Source organism: Tachyglossus aculeatus, chromosome 2 (assembly GCF_015852505.1).
Source record: "Tachyglossus aculeatus isolate mTacAcu1 chromosome 2, mTacAcu1.pri, whole genome shotgun sequence".
NCBI classification, from domain to species: domain Eukaryota; kingdom Metazoa; phylum Chordata; class Mammalia; order Monotremata; family Tachyglossidae; genus Tachyglossus; species Tachyglossus aculeatus.
Genome location: NC_052067.1, coordinates 62442969 through 62459940, shown reverse-complemented (window position 1 = coordinate 62459940; position 16972 = coordinate 62442969). Strand labels below are relative to the sequence as shown.

Here is a 16972-nt window from a genome sequence, read left to right as displayed (position 1 = left end):
ACTCCCTTGTCCACTGCCAGTCTTTTCACAGGTCCATCTAAAGGTCAGGCAGTTGGTTTACTGTCCTATTATCTCTTGCTGTTTATGGATTGCATTCTACAGGCAAGAGTTGCTTGTAAACCTCTGACTCCACAAAGCATAGCTTAGGTCCCGTAAGATTCATTTTTTTTTACCCTTTTGTACCCAGTTTTTAAAACTTCTAATTGTTTTCTCCTGGCAGTAGAGCAGACTGCCATATTGTTGGTGGAACAAATAGCAGAAGACACTGTTTCTTTCTCTTCTAAATATCCTGCTTGGCTTGTTTTTATTGTGTCATTCCTTGATGGCTTCCTCTGGTTTTTGTTTCATTTATTTTGCTCTTTGTGTGGGAATTTCAGTAAAAAGAAAAAATAAACCAGGTTTCTGCCCATTTCATCATGTAGAGGTCTTTGGTGGGAAAGAATAGAGTTTTGGCTAATTCTCTCCTATACATGGGGGAATGGAAAGAGAAAAGAAAGTTTCCTTGAAAATAGGAAGCTCACTGATTCTCCCTGGTTTGCTGATTCCCCTCAACAACCAAGCTGTACCTTTCACAATTCTCTGTTATAGCCTCTATTAAGAGGGGCTGGAAGATAAAAGAAATAGTAAAAAATAGTGAAGGCCTATTTTTAAAGCACCGCAGGGACAAATTTGAGCCAGAGTTTTGAGAAGCATGGCTTCAAGGAGGCCTTTCTTCCTGGGGTGGGAGTTTTCCATTTCATCTGCTCACTCCCTCACTCACTCTCTCTCTCCCTCTTGGCCTTACAGTGGGAACTCAAGAAGCCCCCAGAGGCCTAAAGAAATGCACTAATAATAATAATAATAATAATAATAATAATAATTTTTTTAAAGTGCTACCAATGTGCCAAGCATTGTACTAAGGGTAGCTACACCGTTCTTAGGTAGATACAATTTAGAGGTTGTTGAAGTCAGAAACAGAACAGGATGAGGAAGCCAAGGCTTGCCAGCATGAGACAAAATGTGAGGCTGCCATCTTGGTTCCACTTTTGGCCTCACTTTGGCCCCAGGGGGTGGAATAAAATAGTCATTCATATTTATTGAGTGCTTACTGAGTGCAGACTGCGGTATAAAATATAACGGACACATTCTCTTCCCAAAACAAGCTTTCAGTGTAGAGGGGGAGATGGATATTAATATAAATAAATTACAGATATGTAGATTCATTCATTCAATCATATTTTATTGAGCACTTACTGTACATAAGTGCTGTGGGGTGGAGAGGGGGGAAATAGTTATTGTTGCCTGCCCAATCCAAAAAGCCAGGGGTGCACAGCTAATGGGCTTTCCCCAGTAGTGCCAGACTTATTGGAGTAGGCCCCCCTTCATCCTCACCTTATCTTCTCTCCCAAACCCTGCCCTCCCCCTGACTTTCCTGTCACTGTAGACGGCACTACCATCCTTCCTATCTCACAAGCCCGCAACCTTGGTGTCATCCTCAACTCCGCTCTCTCATTCACCCCTCACATCCAGTCCGTCACCAAAACCTGCCAGTCTCACCTCCGCAACATCACTAAGATCCGCCCTTTCCTCTCCATCCAAACAGCTACCTTGCTGGTTCAATCTCTCATCCTGTCCTGACTGGATTACTGCATCAGCCTCCTCTCTGATCTCCCATCCTCCTGTCTCTCCCCACTTCAGCCTACACTTCACGTTGCTGCCCAGATCATCTTTGTACAGAAACACTCTGGGCATGTTACTCCCCTCCTCAAAAATCTCCAGTGGCTACCAGTCAACCTATGCATCAAGCAAAAACTCCTCACACATGGCTTCAAGGCTCTCCATCACCTCGCCCTCTCCTACTTCACCTCACTTCTTTCCTTCTACAGCCCAGCCCGCACCCTCCTCTCCTCTGCCACTAACCTCCTCACTGTGCCTCATTCTCACCTGTCCAATGCCCTCCCTCCGCACATCCACCAGGCTAGCTCTCTTCCTCCCTTCAAAGCCCTACTGAGAGCTCACCTCCTCCAGGAGGCCTTCCCAGACTGAGCACCCTTTTTCCTCTCCTCCTCCCCATCCCCCCAACCCTACCACTTTCGCCTCCCCACAGCACCTGTATATATGTTTGTATAGATTTATTACTCTATTTTACTTGTACATATTTACTATTCTATTTATTTTGTTAATGATGTGCATCTAGCTTTACTTCTATTTATTCTGATGACTTGACACCAGTCCACATGTTTTGTTTTATTGTCTGTCTCCCCCTTTTAGACTGTGAGCCCGTTGTTGGGTAGGGACCATCTCTATATGTTGCCAACTTGTACTTTCCAAGCTCTTACTACAGTGCTCTGCACAAAGTAAGCGCTCAATAAATACGATTGAATGAATGAATGAATGAAATCCTCATGGAACTGATTCTCTGTTCCCTTTTGAGTCTGCAGAGGTTGTGAAGCATACTTCATGGAGAAAAGTTTTTACTAATCCAGATTTGTGTGCCTCAATTTGAAAGAAATTATTAAAAGCACTTAGAGCAAGGTAGTTGTTCATCCTTCTCTTTTCCAAAAGGTTGAGTTCTTAATGAGTTAATTGCATTGTTTTAAGGGCTTTGAAATCAAGTGGGTTCAGTTTTATATAGGGTATGTTTGAAGGTACGTATGTCCAAGAAAAAGAAATACAGGTTGAAAATTCAAGGGAAGGCGTCAGTGGTGAAATGGGGAAGCTTTGGTGTTGTAGCTGACACAGTTTTAAATAGGTTCTGAGAAGGAAGGAAGGATGGATAACCAAATTTCAGTTCATGTTAAATAGGGAAATTCCAATCCTTGAGGGATTCTTTCTTCTTGGGCCTTTCCAGAAGCATAGAGATTTGGGGAGAGTCTGGAATGGTAAATAATGAACTGGGTTGTCTTTTCTTTTGTATCAACTCATAGATAGAGCACGGGCCTGGGAGTCAGGAGGACCTGGGTTCTAATCCTGACTTCACCATTGCTGTGTAACCTTGGGCAAGTCACTTAATTTATCTGTGCCTCGGTAACGTCATCTATAAAATGGGAATTAAGACTGAGTCCCACATGGGACATGGGGTGTGTCAAACTTGATTAACTTGTTTCTATCCCAGCACTTAGTACAGTGTTTAGCACACAGTGAGTCCTTCACTATGGGGGGACGAGATGGCTCTCAATATTTGAATGTGCACTGGAAACTTGCAGCTAGTACACTGGACCAAAGGGTAAGCGAGGTGTATGTCCCTAGTTCCGGAGGCCATGGTAAAAGCTTATTATGTGCCAAGCGCTGGGGTAGGTACAAGGCAATCAGGTTGTTCCACATGGGGCTCACAGTCTTAATCCTCATTTTACAGGTGAGGTAACTGAGGCACAGAGAAGTCAAGTGACTTGTCCAAGGTCACACAGCGGACAAGTGGTGGAGCCGGGATTAGAATCCATGTGCTCTGACTCCCAAGCCCATGCTCTTTGCACTGAGCCACGCTGCTTCTCAACTAAATGGTGGCCATTGTGACTAACATGAGCCTTTGGTTAATTCTAGTTTGGATTCTGGCTAGAGGGTGGGCAGGAATCCGCAGACACCAACTCTTGAGCTTCTGGGCATGCAGGCAAGAGGGGAAGTGAGGTGTGGGAACTGGAGGGCCCATTTGCCTTTCAAAATAGTCGCCACAAGACTGGGGGTTAGGCATAGGCCCCTGGGCAATAGTTGTTAGTACATGTAGGGAAGGCAGTGACAGTTTCACAGAAGTGGTGTGAAAGTGGTGAGGTGCCCAAATAATAATTATAATAATAATAATAATAATAATAATAATAATAATATTTGTTAAGCACTGTGTGCCAGCACACTGTTCTAAGTGCTGGGGTAGATACAAGGCAATCAGGTTGTCCCATGTGGGGCTCACAGTCTTAATCCCCATTTTACAGATGAGGTAATTTAGGCACAGAGAAATCAAGTGACTTGTCCAAAGTCACAGCAGATCAGTGGTGGAGTGGTATTAGAACACACAACCTCTGACTCCCAAGCCCATGCTCTTTCCAGTAGACCACTCACTCCAAATTGTGTTTGATTTACTTTTTTACTGGTGAATTGATTAGTTGAATTTCATCTTGTTTTTTGATTGATTATTTTGCATTCTTATTCTACATTTTCATCATCCCTGTTTTGGTGATAATTATGGTATTTGCTAAACACTTTGTGCAAAGCTCTGTATGAAGCACTGGGGTAGATAAAAGATAATCAGGTTGGATACCGCCCCTGTTCCACTTGGAACTCACAATGTAGCGGAGAGGGAGAATAGCTTTTGAGTCACTGCTTTACAGATGAGGAAACTGAGACACAGAAAAGTTAAGGGATTTATCCAGGGTTAACAATGGGCAGAGTTGGGATTAGATTGTTAGTCTGCAGTTTATTTAGAATACGTAGAACTTTCAGTGTGGCTCAGTGGAAAGAGCCCGGGCTTGGGAGTCAGAGGTCGTGGGTTCTAATCCGGGCTCTGCCACATGTCTGCTGTGTGACCTTGGGCAAGGCACTTAACTTCTCTGAGCCTCAGTTACCTCATCTGTAAAATGGAGATTGACTGTGAGCCCCACATGGAACAGCCTGATCACCTTGTATCCCCCCAGCTCTTAAACCAGTGCTTAGCACATAGTAAATGCTTAACAAATGCCATCATTATTATTATTATTATGTTGCAAGTGCTTAATAAATGTTAGAAATGATAATTTTAAAGGTTCTTACCTGTTGGGTGGTAGAGGGAGCAGGGGTGACATCAAAATGAGGTAGTTTATGAATTAATTGAAAGTTTGGGAAATGGAAATTGTGAACAATTATGGTTTAATGTGGACATACTATTCAGTAATGATCTTTGTGGAATGATATGTGTTGCTTGTTTTAAAAATCTTAATTTGTAGGAACAATTCAAATTAACTTTTGTTTTAACGTGCTTTTTTAGGATGTAGGTGGAGGATGGTTGGAAGGAAAAAACAGCAAAGGAGAGAGAGGACTTGTACCAACAGATTATGTTGAAGTAAGAAATCAAGAGGTTTAATTAAAACAATTGCTGTACTACTGATCCTTGACCCAACTTCCTTTAATATGCTCCTACACTGATGACTCGAAGCAAAAGCAGACATATGTAATCCTGTCAGAAACCAATCCTACTATACCCCGAGGGGAGGAGAAAGAATAAGTGGCCGATTTGTGGATTAGTTAATTTAGAAAAATCAGAAGTCATTTCATTGAACAGAAAATTGTATTTCAGTGTATATGCACAACCTAAAGCGTCTCCCAGTTCCTTTTGGCTACATTAGCACCAGAGGCCCTGAATTATATGGTTAACACCCTTACAGGATGATTGGAAAAAAAAAAAAAACCACTCCGAGTCAACCTTCTGGCTCTCTCTTTTTTTTTTTTTCTTTTCCCCAATGGTATTTGTTAAGCCCTTCCTATGTGCCAGGCACTGTACTGAGTCCTGGGATAAATACAAGCTAATCAGGTTGGTCACAGCTACTGTCCTACATGGGGCTTACATTCTTAATACCCATTTTACAGTTGAGGTTGCTGAGGCATAGAGAAGTTAAGCGACTTGCCCAAGGTCACACAACATACAAGTGGCAGAGCTAGGCTTGAAACCCAGATCCCCTGACTCCCAGGTCCATTCACTCTACACTAGACCACACTTCTCTGCCACTCTTCCTTTGACTGATTGGTCTGCTACTCATAAACAGACATATCACAAATCTCGAAGTTAGTGATTTAGTGACCTGAAGAAACCAAGATCCCCCAGGCCTATATATGTAACTTGGCTTTTGGGGTGGCAATAGAGCATACAAGGTAGTGTGGATGGTTGTCCATGGCACCACCTAACTAGGAGAGAAAAAGTAGCTTTGGGGAAAGAAATTCTTGTGTTCTTCAAGAAGAAACACAAATTCTTCCTGGTCATCCTTTAGTAGAGATTGAGGGAGATGTGAGAGATCTGAATTGCCCTGGATTTTCATCACCTCATCCTTCAGAATTTTCACTTTAACTAACCTGATTGAGGATGGAGTGTACTTACATGAAAGGATGTCCTTTCGAAGCAAATATCCTCTAGATAGATGTACTAGAAATAAAATTTTCCTCTTCCTGGATAAGTCCAAAATAGGCCCCCTAATATTTCAGAAAATGTTAATTATATGAAAATAACAGTGATTCCTTCCCTTCAGATTTTGTCCAGTGATGGAAAAGATGCATTTTTTTGTGGCAATTCCGTTGCTGACCAAGCCTTCCTCGATTCCCTCTCAGCAACTACAGCTCAAGCCAATTCAGCTGCCAACAGCAACAACCAGGTACGTCTTCAGCATTTGTCTTAATGTGGCAGGCGCTACGAAATGCAAAAGCATTTTGAAAGCTCTATTACTACATTCTAGATTTCACTCCCAAAAGAACAAATAAGGTGGCTATTAATATGCTGCATGGTAAGCTTAACTAGACACAGCAGTGAAATGGGAGGCAAAACTGAAAATTGACCCAGCATAAATGTACAAAGTCGTAGTCTGCTGAGAAAGGTGCAGGGACTCCTGAGGAAGGTGCGGGGATGAGAGATGGGAATGGGAAAATGGGGAACAAGCGTTGATGGCCAGTTGTGACGAATTTGTGCCTTGGGAAGTAACTACCTCCATTGTCTCCTGGAAAGGAATAGGGATTGCTCTCTAAGGAAATACATTGGTCAATTTATGAGACACTGATAAAGCAATTCACTGTGAATAAGTTTTTATAAATAGTTTTGAAGCTCAGGAGAACTCAGGTTTACCTTGCTGATAATCATTCAGGCAAGTAACACTTTATGTGGAGTCTGTTTCCAGAAATTTGAATTTTTATTTGTCCCGATTTACCACTGTAGGGAAGAGAGGGCTAAGAACTTTTTCTCATTTTTGCAAGGCTGATTTAACTCTGGGGGTGGAAAAATACCCCAACTGTAGTTCCTGCTTAAGGTAATAAATCTCTTTTCCAATACAAACTCAAAGGAAAGAAACCACCAATTTTGGGGGTTGGGAATAAATAAGTACTCATTCAAATTGAAATTCCTTTTAACTCCAGTAATTGCCTTTGTTTTTCTTTCCTTGCTTTTGTCCTTAACAAAGATTTATTTATTCAGTTATTCATTCAATCAGTCTTATTTATTGAGTACTTACTGTGTACAGAGCACTGTACTAAGCACTTGGGAAAGTACAGTGCAACAGTGACATTCCCTGCCCACATCCAGCTTACAGTCTGGACTGAAGGAGACAGATGTCAATACAAGTAAAATATCAGTTACATACGTAAATGCTGTGGGGCTGGGATCGGGGAAGAACAAAGGGATAAATAAAATTACAGATATGTACATAAGTACTTTGGGGCTGGGAGATGGGGGAAGAGCAAAGGGAGCTGGTCAGAGTGATGTAGAAGGGAATGGGAGATCAGGAAAGTGAGGCCTAGTCTGGGAAGTCCTCTTGGAGGAGGTGTTCCTTCAATAAGGCTTTGAAGCAGGGGAGAGGCTTTGAAGCGGGGGAGAGTGGTTGTCTGTCAGATTAGAGGATGGGGAGGGTGTTGCAGGACGTGGGCTAGGGGTCGGCCGCGGGCTAGAGGTCAGCCTGAGACAGGCGAGATTAAGGCAAAGTGAGAAGGTTAGCACTAGAGGAGCAAAGTTTGCAGTGAGGGTTTTAGAAGGAGAAAAGTGAGGTGAGTTAGGAGGGGATAAGATGATGAAGTGCTTTAAAGCCAATGGAGACGAGTTTTTGTTTGTTATGGAGATGGATGGGCAACCACTGGAGTTTTTTGAGGGGTGGGGTGACGTCCAGAACTTTTCTGTAGAAAAATGGTATTAATGTCTGTCTCTCCCTCTACACTATAAGCTCACTGTGGGCAGGAATGTGGGTAACTCCGTACTCCCCCAAATGCTTATTACAGTGCTTTGCTTATAATTAGAGCTCAGTAAGTACCATTGATTGAAATACGCCTAAAAATGTAACTTTGAAGACACATCTGCCTCTGGGGCAATGTTGTCGTTATTACTTAATGAAGGTAATACTCATAGCATTGCTCAGTGCTGTGGACTGTAAGCTCCTTGTGCACAGGGAAATATGTACCAACTTTGTTATATTGTACTCTCCCAAGCACTTAGAACTATGCTCTGCATGCAGTAAGCACTCAGATACTCAGGTGGCTTGATTGTACCTAGTGAAACAGTGTTGCTATCAATGTGTGAGAATAGATGACAAGAGGATACCCAACTGCCATATGACTAACTAAAAGATGTTTTGGGGAAGGGACAATCATTTTGACGGCATGAAACAGTCTCAAGAAATGTGCTAGAGCAGAGGACTGTGGGGAGGGCACTGCAGCAAATAGGCAATCTGATACGTGGCAATCAGGAGATGATTTTGACTTCCAGTAACAGAGATTTGAGGAAATTGGGCTATCAAGATTTGAGATTTTTGAAAGGCAGACTTGAAAATAGAGATAGGGACTGAAAGTAGCAGGTGGGTTAGTGCAGCAAAGGAAGATCATTCAAAACTATTTACTGAGCTATTCTGTGAATAGAGCACTGTAATAGGCACTTAGGAGAGAGTACTGTAGAACTAGTTAATGTGATTCTTCCCTCAAAGTTTACAATCTAGCAGTGGAGAAAAAATACTAAAGTATGTTACAAAAAAGAGGAAGTAATAGAGTATATTTGTACCTCAGTACTATGTGTGGGTGGCTAGTGCTTAGGTGACCCAGAAATGCCTCATATGATGAGAGTTGGGAAATATAAGGTGGAGAAGGCCCTCTGAAGGAAATGTCACTTTAGAAGGCCTTTGAAGATGGGGATATGAAGAGGGAGAAAGTTCCTCTCAGGAAGGAGAATGTGAGCAAGAAGTTGGCAGCGAGTAAAATGACACTGAAGCCCAGTGAATAGGTTGGCTTGAAAATAAGAGTAGCATGTAAGCGGTGGGAGGAGAGAGTGGATAAGTAGCAGGGAGAGAGATGATGGAATCCTTTGAATACCTTGAGGGCCATCATATCCAAAACCAATCAGTGGTATTTATTGAGCATTTACTGTGTGCAGAGCACTTTAAGTGCATGGGAGAGTACAGTGCAGCAAAGTTGGTGGACATGTTCCCTGCCCACGTTTTTCCCTGTCTAAAAGATGCCATTAAAATAAATTGTGGATATGTACAGAAGTGCTGTGGGGCTGATGGTGGAGTGAATGTGTAGTGCTTAAATGGTGCAGATCCAATCACATAGGAGAAGGGGTAGGGGAAATGAGGTCTTAGTTGGGGAACGTCTTTTGGAGGAGATGTGATTTTAATGAGGCTGTGAAGGTGGGGTGAGTGGTGGTCTGTCAGATACGAAGGGGAAGGGAGTTCCAGGCCAGTGGGAGGATGTGGGCAAGGCCTCAGTGGTGAGATAGATTAGAGGTACAGTGATTAGCTTGGCATTAGAGGAGTGGAGTGAATGTGCTAGTTTGTAGTGAACTCCTCTTCTCTTCCAAATCCTATCCTCCCCATCTCAAGTCCACATCATGGCATTCTTCTTGACTCCTTTCTCTCGTTCAACCCCTATATTCAGTCAGTCATCAAATCTTGGAGGTTGGTTCTTCACAACATCGCCAGAATCCACTCCTTCTTCTCCATCCAAACTGCTACCAAGGCCTGGTCCAAAACACTTGTCATATTATTCATTCAGTCAGTCAATCATATTTATTAACTGTTTACTGTGTGCAGGGCACTATACTAAGCTCTTGGGAAAGTACAATACAAAAATAAACAGTGATGTTTACTGCCCACAACAAGCACACAGTCTAGAAGTGGGGAGAAAGACATCAATACAAATAAATAAAATTACAGATACGTGCAAAAGTGCTGTGGGAGGGGGAGAGCAAAGGGAGCAAGTCAGGGTGACAGAAAGGAGTGGCAGATAAGGAAAAGTGGGGCTTAGTCCTTTATTAATTACTATATCAGCCTTTTCACTGGCCACCTTGCCTCCAACCTCTCCCCTTTTCAGTCTGTACTTCTCTCTGCTGCCTGGATCATGCATTTGCACATATCTACCCCCTCCTCAAAGAAGAATAGTCACCCAATCTTCTCTGCATCAAGCAGAAATTCCTTTTTTAAAATGTTATCTAAGCATTTACTATGTGCCAGGCTCTTACCTAAGCACGGGGGCAGAGTCAAACTAATCAAGTTGGACACAGTCCATGTCCCACATGGGGCTCACAGTTTTAATCCCCATTTTACAGATGAGGTAGTTGAGACCCAGAGAAGCTGTTACTTGTCCAAGGTCACACAGCCGACAAGTTCCTTACATTTGCCATCAAGACACACACTTAATCAGCTCTCTCCCTGCTCCTTACCCTCATGCCTCTCCCACTATACCCCAGCTTCCCGTTTTGCTTTATTTCAGGCCAACCTGCTCACCATGTCTCATTCTCATCTCTCTCAAAGCCAACTCTTTTTCAGGCCCTTCCTTCTGCCTGGAATTACCTTCTCCTTCACATTTGGCAGACCACTGAAATCACATTTCCTCCAGGAGTTCTTCCCTAATTTCATCTTTCTTCACCAGATTACCTTGCTATCAATCAAAGGTATTTTTTGAGCTCTTACCCTGTGCAGAACACTGTCCTAATCATTGTGAGTAAATACACCAGATCCCTGCCCTCAATAATCCTACAATATAAATGGAGGGGTAACAGAGAACCAAGTGTAAAGGTAGGTACATAAATGTTGTGGCGGGTGGCAGGGAGTGCTTAGGGGATAAGGACTCAAGAGCACAGACAATACAATATTAAGAGAAATAGGGTTGGGAGATGAGAGATTAGTTGGAGAAGGATTTTCTTCACCACTTCCTTGTCACCAAAGAACTAGATTGCTCACAGTCCCCTTTCACTCTCCTCTAGTAGCTCATATCTACGTAACTTTAAATTCTATTGTTTCCCTCAACTTGTAATAATAAGTGTGGTATTTAAGTGCTTGCCCTGTGCTGAGCACTAGTGTAGAAACAAGATAATCAGGTCAGTCCCCATACTGCATGGGGTTCACAGTCACAGGTACTACATTCCTCCATTTTACAGAGGAACCCGAAACACAGATTAATTAGTATGCCTATGGTCACACAGCAGGCAAGAGTCATTTAGCGTCTGACCCTCCTCCCCGAGGTTGTAAGCTCCTTCAGGGCATGCCTACTATACAGTACTTTAGAAAGCACTTAGTACACTGATAAATACTTGATAAAGATTATTGATTGATTCTTTGATTAAAGCCAAAATCAGTAGTTTTTGGTTGAGACAGAGAAAAAAGAGCAACCATTGGAGGTGTTTGAGGAGTAAAGAGACCTTTGGGTATTTGCTGTTAACCCCACCCTCAATGCCATAACACTTATGTATGTATCTTTAAATGATGCATGTTGTAAATTACATTAATTACTGTCTTTCCCTCTAGATTGTAAGCTAGAAGTTAGCAGGGAACATACTGCCAACTCTTGTATTGTACTCTCCCAAGCACTCAATAAATACAGTTGATTTCTTGCATATGAAGTCAGTGTGGAAAGAGCATGGGACTGGGAGGGAGGAGATCCAGCTTCTTGTCCTAGATCTACCTCTTTCCTGCTCTGTGACCTTGGACAAATCACTTAACTTTTCTGTGCCCTGGTTTCCTCATCTGCAAGATGGGGATGATAGCCTCAATCAGTGGTATTAGAGTGCTTACTATGTGCAGAGCACTGTACTGACTGCTCCCTCCCCTTCCTCTTAAATTGGGAGCCTGGGCCTGACAGGGACTGTCTGATATGCTTTTCTTGCATCTACCACATCTCAATAAATGCCATAATTATAATTTGCATGCACACAATGTGAGCATGGGCTTGGGAGTCAGAAGATCTGGATTTTCATCCTGGCTTTGCCATTTATCTGCTCTGTGACTTTGGGCAAGTCACTTAACTTCTCTATGCCTCAGTTACTGTGTCCATCCTGATTATCTTATATCTACCCTAGCACTTAGTATCCTGCTTGGCACATAGTAAATACTTAAATATAAACAAAAATGGAATGGAAATGTAGCCCTTTTCAACCTCTAATTTGTCCTACCATCTTCAAAAAGAAAGGCCAGGAAGAGCAAGCAAGCATTCAAAATTAGCTATTGTATTCCTACTTGGTAATGTACAATAGAGGTAAAAGGCCCAGTCCCTGCCCTCAAGGACCTTGTAATCTAAAGAGAGGAGCTGCATGGTGTAGTGGATGGGTAAGAGCTCAGAGCTGGGAGTTGGAAGTTCGTGGGCTCTAATCTCAGCTCCACCACTTGTCTGCTGTGTGTCCTTGGACAAGTAACTTCCAAAAGGTCACACAGCGGAAAAGTGGCAGAGCTGGGATTAGAACCCATGAACTTCCAATTCATTTCACTTATCTGTGCCTGTTACCTCATCTGTAAAATGGGGATTAATACTGTGAGCCCCATGTGGGACAGGGACTGTGTCCAACCTGATTACCTTGTATCTTCCCCAGTGCTTAGAATGGTGCTTTGCACATAGTAAGCACTTAACAAATACCATAATTATTAATTACTATTATTAGATGGAAAGATATATAGGAGAAAGAATAGGCTTGCAGATGGTAAGGTCCATACATTGATCTGAACAAAAATGCAGTGAGCCTCTGGGCATGCAAAAGGGCTCAGGTCATAGTTGGTAGGTTGTCAACTTGAATCAGGGAATTTTTTCTGGAGGAAGTGGGATTTCAGGAGGCCTTGGAAGATGGGGAGAACTGATGTCTGGGAATGTTGTGGGCAGGGGATATGTCTAACAAGTCTGTTATGTTGTACTCTCCCAATCACTGAGTGCAGTACTCTGCACATGGTAAGTGCTCAATAAATGATTGATTGAGGGAGGTAGATTTTCATTAACTGTCAGACCTAAATTAACTTTCAGACCTAAATTCCGTCAGCAGTCCTTGGAGGTTCTTTTATATTTCCTGAACATCCTTGGGAAACTCATTGTAACCACAAGCAAACTCTTAACTTTTTGAATCGCAAACATATTGAAGAGGATTCAGTCCTAGTGAATCTGTGAGACGTGGAGGAACTGAATCTCATGTGGTACAGGGACTGTGTCTAGCCTGATTACTATGTATCTACCCCAGCACTTAGTATAGTACCTGGCACACAGCACTTAACAAATACGATTGAAAAAGAAACCAAACAAGCAAATAAAACAAATTAAAAAAAAGGGCAGGTGCTCTCCCACAAGTTAATAGAGCACAGGCCAAGGGGTGAGAGGACCTGGGTTCTAATTATGGCTCTGCCCCCATCTATTATGTGACCTTGGTCAAGTCACCAAAGAGCACGGGCTTTGAAATCAGAGGTCATGGGTTCAATGCCGGCTCTGCCAACTGTCAGCTGTGTGACTTTGGGCAAGTCACTTAACTTCTCTGTGCATCAGTTACCTCATCTGTAAAATGGGGATCAAGACTGTGAGCCCCCCGTGGGACAGCCTGATCACCCTGAAACCTCCTGAGTGCTTAGAACAGTGCTTTGCACATAGTAAGTGCTTAATAAATGCTATTATTATTATTATTATTATTATTATTATTATGTACCTCACTTTTCTCATCTGTAAAATGGAGATTAAATCCTCCTCCCTCTGCTTTAGACTGTGAGCCCTAGGTGGGAGAGTGACTGTCCAACCTGATTATCTTGAATCTACCCCAGTGCTTAAAACAGTACTTGGTACGTAGTAAGTACTTAACAAATACTATAAAAAAAGAAAGCTAGAGCATGAGTGGGGACCCGTGGATGTGTAAATGGGAGTGACTGTTTTAATCTCTGGAATGTCTGAAACTACAATTACTTGTAGCTTTGAAGAATCCATAGTGGAATTTCTCTTCTCACAAAGGTCTTAAATTGTCTGAGAAATGATTGGATTTCTGTCATAGTTGAATGAATATTTCATAATAAAATATTGAGTAACAGAGTACCTATCATATTTAGACCTTTGCTACCATCTCTAGATAAGAATGAAAAGTATAAATTAGTTTCCTTGCAAAGTCTCATTTTATTGCCCTTGATATTTGATAGACATAAAGTAATGGGCAGCAGAGTTGTAAAACCCCTTAAGTTGTGCGTTGTTCTGTAGTGGATGAATTGTAAGATAGTGCTCTGCACACAGTAAGTGCTCGATAAGTACGATTGGTTGAAAAATACGATTGATTGTACAACTAAAGGTAATCTTTGAGAACCAGTACAATGTGGAGGGTTTTTTGTTTTGTTTTTACTTTACTGTTTGCAGTGTTATTTCCAAATTTCCCTCAGTTTAATTGTCAATAGCCATTACTACAGTAGCATCTATTGAACTCTAGGTACTTAATGCTGAACATAAAGGTGAGCATCCGGCTTTCCCAGAGTTTCATGACATATAAATTGAGACGTGTTCTAATCTGGCTCTGCTGCTTGCCTGCTGGGTGACCTTGGGCAAGTCACTTAATTTCTCTGTGCTTCAATTTCCTCTTCTGTAAAATGGGGATTCATCACCCATTCTTCCGTCCAATTTAGACTGTTAGCTTTATGTGGGAATTGTCTCCACCATTTGTTTCCCTTTGGGTTGTGGACAAGTCACTTCACTTTTTTTTTTTAAGGTATTAGTTAAGCACTTAAATGGATTTTAGAGCAAATTAAACAAAAGTGGTCTTTGGAAGGCCAAATAACTCGATGAAGATTAGCATATTTTGGACACATAATCAGGAGATTCTCTAATAATTTTCTGGAGAAGACACTAATGCTAGGAAAAGTCCAGGGAAAACGTGGAAGAGGCAGACCAGCAACTAGATGGATAGAGACCATAACAACGATAACAGAAGAACCATTAAAAAGCGTAGTTTAGTGGAAAGATCAAGGGCTTGGGAGTCAGAGGATGTGGGTTCTAATCCTGGCTCTGCCACTTGTCTGCTGCATGATCTTGGGCAAGCCACTTAACTTCTCTGTGCCTCAGTTACCTCATCTTTAAAATGGGGATTAAGACTGTGAACCCCACATGGGACAACCTGATTACCTTGCATTTACCCTAGTTCTTAGAGCAGTGCTTGGCACATAGTAAGCGCTTAACAAATACCATAATTATTATTAGAAAGGTTGCATATTATGGCTGAGGTCAGGATGTTCTGGAGGAGTATATCCATGGAGTTGCTATGAATCAGAAACGACTCGATGGCACATAACAATAATAATAATATGCCAGGCACTGTACTAAGTGCTGGGAGAGCTATAAGCAAATCAGGTTGAACACAGTCCAGGTCCCATATGGTGGAGCTCACAGTCTTTATCCCCGTTTTACAGATGAGTTAACTGGGGCACAGAAAAGTGAGTGGTCCAAGGTCACAGAGCAGACAATTTCCATTTTCCCATTTACTTCCATGTCAGTGGGGTTAGGATGGCATTTAGAAGATAAGACAAGCAGGTAAGTATATTCCTTTCCTGCTGTTTATGCCTGTGACACCCACAGAGGTACCTTAAGTAGAAGGTGCTGGAGGGATTTCAAGGATCCTGGCCCTCCAGCACTATTTGAGGGAATATGACTCCCACATCAGGATATTCAGATCCACCAGGCACAGCATGGCAACGGCATGGCTTATTGGAAAGAGCCTGGGCTTGGAAGTCAGAGAACATGGGTTCTAATCCCAGCTCTGCCACTTGTCAGCTCTGTAATAATAATGATGGCATTTATTAAGCACTTACTATGTGCAAAGCACTGTTCTAAGCGCTGGGGAGGCTACAAGGTGATCAGGGTGTTCCAGAGGGGGCTCACAGTCTTAATCCCCATTTTACAGATGAGGTAACTGAGGCATAGAGAAGTTAAATGACTTGCCCAAAGTCAAACAGCTGACAATTGGTGGCGCCGGAATTTGAACCCATGACAACTGACTCCAAAGCCCATGCTCTTTCCACTGAACTTTGGGCAAGTCACTTAACTTCTCTGCCTTAGTTACCTCATCTGTAAAATGGGGATGAAGACTTTGAGCCTCACATTGGACAATCTGATAACCTTGTATCTATCCCAGCACTTAGAGTAGTGCTTGGCACATAGTAAGTGCTCAACAAATATCATCATTATTATTATGATAAACAAGTGAATGGATATGCACATCAGCCTGTACTAGCATTATGGGGCTTTTCACATTATTGTTAATGGAATGATTGCCTCAATCTTAAGAGGCTATTGATTTTTACAGAAAATGTTGAGTCCTATTATATATATATTATATCAGTTTTTTTCAGGAGCATTGGCAGTAGGCAGAAACTGTCCTTGAAGTCTAGATCCATTAATAATCAATCAAACATACCTATTGAGCACATACTTTGTGTAGAGCACCATAGTAAGTGCTTCGGAGGGTACCACACAACAAAATAACAGGCACATTCCCTGCTCACAATGAGCTTACACTCTACAGGACAAGCTTGCAGTCTTAATGATAATTGTAGTTTTCATGTGCTTACTATGTGCCAAGCATTGTGCTGAACACTGGGGTAGATACAAGATAATCATGTTAGCCACAGTCTCTGTCCCACAGAGCTCACAGTCTGTGGATAGATGCTCAAGCTTCTCTGTAGAGTTCTTTGTGCTGAACTAAGAATTCTGCCATTCCTTACTGACAGGCTTTTTTAAAAATCTTCTCATCCTTTAAATGCCCTTTGTTAATTTTTCTAAGGCATTGGCATGCAAGATACATGAACAATTCTTTATTGTAGTCAATCAATATAGTCAATATTATATAATGTATAATATACTAATGAAAACTATAAAGAATTTAGATGAATAGGTTTTATTCTTTCCCTTATATTTTAGACTTAAAAGGCTCTAATGAACATGGAGGCATCTATTTCAACCTCTGCCTTTTTTAGAGAGGATCATAAACTATTCCAAACAAATATGACTGTAGAATTTTTGGGCAGGGGATGTGTCTACCAACTCTGTTTTGTTGTACTCTTCCAAGTGCTTAGAACAGTGCTCT

At 42.0% G+C, this 16972-nt stretch overlaps 1 protein-coding gene across 1 annotated transcript in view; it reads left to right on the top strand.

Moving 5' to 3' along the window:
- The window catches only part of SNX9 (sorting nexin 9), a 162337-nt gene that overhangs the window by 61022 nt on the left and 84343 nt on the right, over positions 1–16972 (top strand). The window contains exons 3-4 of the mRNA XM_038766702.1: positions 4931–5005; positions 6183–6305. Of these exons, the coding sequence (XP_038622630.1) occupies positions 4931–5005; positions 6183–6305 (198 nt within the window). The remainder of the gene's footprint in view (positions 1–4930; positions 5006–6182; positions 6306–16972) is intronic.